Source organism: Apodemus sylvaticus, chromosome 10 (assembly GCF_947179515.1).
Source record: "Apodemus sylvaticus chromosome 10, mApoSyl1.1, whole genome shotgun sequence".
NCBI lineage: Eukaryota > Metazoa > Chordata > Mammalia > Rodentia > Muridae > Apodemus > Apodemus sylvaticus.
In genome coordinates, this window is record NC_067481.1 from 28,432,869 (window position 1) to 28,440,019 (window position 7,151).

General features: G+C 46.3%; 1 protein-coding gene and 1 non-coding gene across 2 annotated transcripts; both read right to left on the bottom strand.

Moving 5' to 3' along the window:
- Positions 1 to 939: 939 nt before the first annotated feature.
- Positions 940 to 1,046, bottom strand: LOC127695762 (U6 spliceosomal RNA). The gene has a single exon (XR_007980109.1). It is a non-coding gene; the product is annotated as a U6 spliceosomal RNA (small nuclear RNA).
- Positions 1,047 to 1,629: 583 nt separating this feature from the next.
- Positions 1,630 to 3,191, bottom strand: LOC127695466 (transmembrane protein 92-like). The gene is made up of 5 exons (XM_052197653.1): positions 3,111 to 3,191; positions 2,735 to 2,757; positions 2,159 to 2,242; positions 1,821 to 2,019; positions 1,630 to 1,731 (listed from the first exon to the last, which is right to left on the bottom strand). The coding sequence occupies exons 1-5, from the start codon at positions 3,189 to 3,191 to the stop codon at positions 1,630 to 1,632; spliced, it is 489 nt and encodes a 162-aa protein (XP_052053613.1).
- Positions 3,192 to 7,151: the final 3,960 nt, after the last annotated feature.

Below are 7,151 nucleotides of genomic sequence, written 5' to 3' on the forward strand. Positions count from 1 at the left end.
AGCTATGTTCTCAGACAACCTCCTACCAGGCCTTAACTCATTGTAACTCTGGCTAGACTCAGAGCTGTAATCCTCCTGCCTCAGATTTCTGACTAACTTGGAACTACACCATAGCACTTGGCTCTTCCAGATCTTAATAAACATGCAAAGAAACAGACAAACACACATTAATAAAAATGTAGCAATTACATGTATTTTACAAACCTGCTATGTGATTTTCTTTTCTCCCAATAAGACAGACACTATGTAGGTTGGCATGACAGATCCTTCATCATTTGGAGATGTGTGCCTGGTGTCTCAGGAAAGCAGGTCACAGGACTGGAATAGAATTGTGGGAGCTTTCCTCTTCATTTTTTTTTTTATTTGATATAATTTATTTACATTTCAAATGATTTCCCCTTTTCTAGCCCCCCCCCCACTCCCCGAAAGTCCCGTAAGCCCCCTTCTCTTCCCCTGTCCTCCCTCCCACCCCTTCCCAGTTCCCCGTTCTGGTTTTGCCAAATACTGTTTCACTGAGTCTTTCCAGAACCAGGGACCACTCCTGCTTTCTTCTTGTATCTCATTTGATGTGTGGATTATGTTTTGGGTATTCCAGTTTTCTAGGTTAATAACCACTTATTAGTGAGTGCATACCATGATTCACCTTTTGAGTCTGGGTTACCTCACTTAGTATGATGTTCTCTAGCTCCATCCATTTGCCTAAGAATTTCATGAATTCATTGTTTCTAATGGCTGAATAGTACTCCATTGTGTAGATATACCACATTTTTTGTATCCACTCTTCTGTTGAGGGATACCTGGGTTCTTTCCAGCATCTGGCAATTATAAATAGGGCTGCTATGAACATAGTAGAGCATGTATCCTTATTACATGGTGGGGAATCCTCTGGGTATATGCCCAGGAGTGGTATAGCAGGATCTTCTGGAAGTGAGGTGCCCAAAAAATATGGAACGCTTCACGAATTTGCGTGTCATCCTTGCGCAGGGGCCATGCTAATCTTCTCTGTATCGTTCCAATTTTAGTATATGTGCTGCCGAAGCGAGCACCCTCTTCATTTTTTTAGTGCCCACAAGACCCCAGAAAAATGAAAGTCAAAGCCTTCATCACATCTTGGATGCTCAGTCCTCCCAGCAGGTGTCAGTGCAGTCAGTCACCAATGGAAGATGTCAGAAGTGTTTCCTCCTCCTCTGACCTTGTCTCCATCACTACACTGCAATCAGCCGTTGACACTCAGTCCCTGGGTGTTCATATTGCTATAGAGGTACAGCATGGCCTGCTCTGCCCAGGTGTGGTTGGAAGATGGCTCAGAGTCTGAGCTGTTCAGTCTTCAATCTCATCCAGGCACAGAAGTGCTTCTGTAGGATGGCAGATGGAGCTGTCTGGTCAAGGTTGGCAGTCCACTAGCATTGATCTCTCTGCATCCACTACAGGTACTGCCAATTCTGACAACTGTCAACAACCTTGAGTGTGGGACTGAGATTCTGCACCCAGCTTAGATCTCATGACAGAAAGGGAGGGGGCAGCATTGTATAAAAATCATAAATTAAATCAAAGTACAAGAGACATGATGGGATCAGCAGTCATTCCAAGGTCCTGGGCTTGATCCAAGAGGTCTCTGTGTGAGGGAGCTCACAGGGTTGCATAGCCATTCCCTTTCATCTGACCAGCATAGCCCTCAGGCCTGAGGCTATATGGAGGATATGGCTCTGTGGGAGGTGAATTCAGAACAACCTGCTGGAGAAAAGGGGTACTTGTTTTACTTAGAGTCTGGGCAAAGAATGACTATGAAACACATTAGGTATTGGGACAGAAAAACACACCTGACTGTAGGGTGGTGGGGGATCCCAGGAGCTGACACAAATGCTCTCTAGGGGAGCAATGGAGGGCGGTTCTCGGGTAGTCTGTGGATCCCCTGTTCTGACATCATGCTGCTCTCTTCTATAGTGGAGACAGAAGCACTCCACTGGTACACAGATGTACAAGAGCTCGATGATGACCAATAAGACGATGAACAGGACCCTAGGGAGGGGGATGGTAATGTCATGAGTACCTAGACTATACTCCCTTGCCAAACCCCTTCCATCAACCACCCCCACCTCGTCTCTGGTGGACCCAGCCCTCAGAAAATGATGCCCAGAGGTAGTGAGCCCCAGCTTACTTGAAGGGGTTATTTGCAGGATCCCCGACCTTTCTTTCTGGGCAGCATTCATTGTCACAGCATGTGAATCCTTTGGGGCAGCTTCTAGTCAGGACAAAGAGGCATGGGGAGATGCTGATGGCATCAGAGTGTCCAACCAAAGGGTCCTTGTTTCCTTAGACTCTTAGACCCTCAGGTTGTAAGCCACTCTTAGTGGTTTTGGGGTACAGTTCCATCCTGGGTTCACTGTGAGGAATCGGGGTCTGGACTTGAGGCCTGAGGTCAGAGTTCATCAGGGCAGGATGCCATTGTTCCTCAGGCAGAATGGTCATGGTGCTGATCTTCCATGGGAGGCAGCAGTGGGACATTGCCCATGTGACTCCCCCTCCCCCAGCTGTGAAAGGTTGGGGATTAGCAGCAGTTCCAGACTGCAGATCCTGAGGTTGGGTAAGCTGAGAGGGGCTATGGTTTCAGCAAAAGTGATAGGAATTAGGTGTCTGTCCCCTTATCCAGGGCCGAATCTGAGCACAGGCAGGTTCCCCCAATCTCACCCGGCCCTCCTTTTATTGACAATTCTAGACAAAGTCCCATACTTACAAGCTGTCACATGTGTTTGCCCCCTGTGGAAGAAAAAAAAAAAAAGACAGAGGTCAGTGTTCAAAGTCTGGGAGATGGGTCTCAGGAGTGAGAATGCTTCTCCAACATGGAGATAAATCAGTTAGGTGTGTGTAAACCAGTGGTGTTTGTCCATCATGACAGAATTCAAGAGAACACAGAGCAATTTGAGGCTACATAGCTAGTTTGAGGCCAGATTGGGAACAAGAAATTCTGTCTCACAAAGAACTGTAGGCTACTCTCTGCTCAGAAATTGTTCCAGACAGTGGGTCTCAGACTCTCCCTCCCTCCAACAACCATGTCCAGGGATCAGCCTCTGCCCATAGGGTCCTCCCAAAATCACAGAAGACTTGTTTACCTCATTGGTGCTTACTCCTTGGAGACTGGAAAGCAGGCCAAAGATCAAGGTGAGTGTGCCCAGAACACAGGAGTCCTTCATCCCTGCAAGGGGGCCACTGAGCTTCTTTGTGTAAGGACAGAGTGACAGGGCAAGACCTTCTCAACTTCCCTTCACCTATGGCTCCCAGCCTCAAAATAGGGGCTCAGTTACCACACCAGACCTGGGCAGGACCAGGGCTTTAACTTGACCTAGAGCTCAGAAAAGGGAAGTAGAGAAGACCTGGCCTTGCTTGAGTTTGAGGAATTGGGAATTGGGAGTTTAGAAGAATTTGATATGCCAACTTTGTGAGTTGGATGGAGCAGAGTGCTGTGGATGTCCCTCTGCTGTGCTGTGCTTAAATAGTGATTAGAACAGGGCGAGCAGTGGCTGGTCCAGCTGAAGGGCCATCAGCAGTGGAACCAAGGCGTCACAGGGACCAGTTAGGCCCTGCGCCCACGGCCACTGACCTTCGCTGACCAGCCAGACAGCAAGCAGCTGCAGTTGTGCGGTGCCTTTCCTGCACGGAGGCCACTTCAGAACTCGGCTTCCCGCCAGTCAGGAGAGGCGCATCCATCTTGGTTCCGTACTCCACGGATCGGACTGAGGTACACAAACATAATCCGAGGTCAACACCGCGGTGGTCTGAGCCCGACGGGCGTTGGCCTGCACCCAGGCCCTGGGCGGGTCTGGGGGCCATCGGGGTGCCAACCCAGGCAGGAGGTTTTTTTGCACAGGCCTGCGAGCGCGCCGCTGCCATTTTGCCTGCAGGACGACAGAGAGCTCAGGCGGGCAGACCTGTAACAGGCATAGCCTAAGGCTAACAAAGCGGGGGTCCAGGCCCCAAAAGGCACAGGACTGACCCCAAGAACTGGGCGGCTTGGTGGGCCATCTGTGAGTCAACCCGCCCAGGTGATTGTTAGCAAAGCAGACTCTCCCGGTGCTTTCAGGGAGCGCGTGCGCGCACACCCGCCATCCTAGTCACCTGGCAGACCCAATTAACAGTCATAGCCCTAGGGGAACTTTGCTCGGACCTTGGCCTCCCAGGCTTTTGCCTGGACTCAGGGACTGGGCGGCCAGGCTAACCTTGTGTGCGACAGCCCAGTTGGCGGATCGGCTGCCCAGCGGAGTGAGCAGAACACAGGGGAGGTCACAGTAGCATACACCATCTGCACTCCCTGGGAGTGCACACAGGCTCCATCTGCTCCAAAGACACAATCTGGGGCAAGGCCTCAGGCAGAAGCCCTTAGCTCTACTCTCTCCGCTTCCGGATCCAGATCAGTCTGGGCGGCAGCATTACATCTCCAAGTCCTGCAAGTGGCTAGCTGGGCTTCCGGGCGGCCAGCTGGGAGAAGTCACTGTGCTCCAGTGAATCCAGCGGGCCCCAGCGGGAGCCTTCCGGTGCCTGCTTTGGGATCTGAACAGCCTGGGCAGCAGCACACTGTCTACAAGCAGTGCAGGAGGTAAGCTGTGCACCAGAGGCCAACTGGGAAGGGGCAGCTTGCACTGGTGAGTCCAGCACTGAGAAGATAAACTAACACCAGTGAGAACTAGATGGCAAAAGGCAAACGCAGGAACGTCACTAACAGAAATCAAGGCAATATGGCAACATCTGAACCCAATTCTCCTCTACCAACATGTCCTGGATACCCCAGCACACCAGTAAAACAAGATTTGGATTTAAAATCACTGGTCATGATGCTGGTACAGGAACACATGAAGGTCATACATAAAGAAATTCAGGAGAAAATGGATCAAAAGTTAGAAGCCCTTGCAAGGGAAACACAAAAATCATTGAAAGAAATCCAGGAGAATACAAAAGCCAACAAGGAGGAAATGCAAAAAACACTTAAAGAAATACAGGAGAACTTTGCTCAACAGGCTGAGGTCATGAAAGACGAAACACAAAAATCTCTTAAAGAAATACAGGAGAACTTTGGTCAACAGGCTGAGCTCATGAAAGAGGAAACACAAAAATCTCTTAAAGAATTACAGGAAAACACAAACATGCAAGTGAAGGAGCTAAGCAAAACCATCCAGGATCTAAAATCAGAAGTAGAAACAACTAAGAAAACTCAAAGGGAGACAACTTTGGAGATAGAAAGCCTTGGGAAGAAATCAGGGGACAGAGATGCAAATATCAACAACAGAATACAAGAGATAGAAGAAAGAATCTCAGATGCTGAAGATTCCATAGAAACCATGGACTCAACAGTTAAAGAAAATGCAAAATGCAAAAAGCTTGTAACCCAAAATATCCAGGAAATCCAGGACACAATGAGAAGACCAAACCTAAGGATTATAGGCATAGATGAGAGTGAAGATTTACAACGTAAAGGGCCAGCAAACATCTTCAATAAAATTATGGAAGAAAACTTCCCTAACCTAAAGAGAGAGATGCCCATGAATATACAAGAAGCCTACAGAACTCCAAAGAGACTGGACCAGAGCAGAAATACTTCCCGTCACATAATAATCAAAACACCAAATGTTCTAAACAAAGAAAGAATACTAAAGGCAGTAAGAGAAAAAGGCCAAGTAACATATAAAGGAAGACCTATCAGAATCACAGCAGACTTTTCACCTGAGACTATGAAGGCTAGAAGGTCCTGGGCAGATCTCATGCAGACTCTAAGAGAACACAAATGCCAACCAAAACTACTATATCCAGCAAAACTCTCAATCACCATAGATGGAGAAACTAAGATATTTCATGACAAAACCAAGTTTACCCAATATCTATCCACAAACCCGGCCCTAAAAAGGATAATAGGAGGACAACACCAATACAAGGAGGGAAACTTCACCCTGGAAAAAGCAAGATAGTAACCTTTCATCAAACCCAAAAGAAGTTAAGCATTAAAATTTAAAAAATAACGTCAAAAATGATAGGAAGTAACAATCACTATTCCTTAATATCTCTTAACATCAATGGACTTAATGCCCCAATAAAAAGACACAGACTAACTGACTGGATACGTAAACAGGACCCTACATTTTGCTGCTTACAGGAAACACACCTCAGGGTCAAAGACAAACACTACCTTAGAGTAAAAGGCTGGAAGACAATTTTACAAGCAAATGGTCTCAGGAAACAAGCTGGAGTAGCCATTTTAATATCAGATAAAATTGACTTTCAACCCAAAGTCATCAAAAGAGACCCTGAGGGACACTTCTTGCTGGTCAAAGGAAAAATACAAAAAGAAGAACTGTCAATCCTGAACATCTATGCACCAAATGCAAGGGCACCCTCTTTCGTAAAAGAAACTTTATTAAAACTAAAAGCACACATTGCACCTAACACAATAATTGTGGGTGACTTCAACACTGCACTTTCCTCAATGGACCGATCAGGAAAACAGAAACTAAACAGGGACACAATGAAACTAATTGAAGCTTTGGACCAATTAGATTTAACAGATATATATAGAATATTCTATCCTAAAACAAAAGAATATACCTTTTTCTCAGCACCTCATGGTACCTTCTCCAAAATCGACCATATAATTGGTCACAAGACAGACCTCAACAAATATAAGAAGATCGAACTAATCCCATGCCTCCTATCTGATCACTATGGAGTAAAAGTGGTCTTCAATAGCAACAGAAACAACAGAAAGCCCACATACACGTGGAAACTGAACAATACTCTACTCAATGATACCTTGGTCAAGGAAGAAATAAAGAAAGAAATTAAAGACTTTTTAGAACACAATGAAAATGAAAACACAACATACCCAAACTTATGGGACACAATGAAAGCAGTGCTAAGAGGAAAACTCATAGCCCTGAGTGCCTCCAAAAAGAAAATGGAGAGAGCATACATTACCAGCTTAATGACACACCTGAAAGCCTTAGAACAAAAAGAAGCTATTTCGCCCAGGAGGAGTAGAAGGCAGGAAATCATCAAACTCAGGGCCGAAATCAATCAAGTAGAAACAAAGAGAACCATACAAAAAATCAACAATACCAGGAGCTGGTTCTTTGAGAAAATCAACAAGATAGATAAACCCTTAGCCAGAA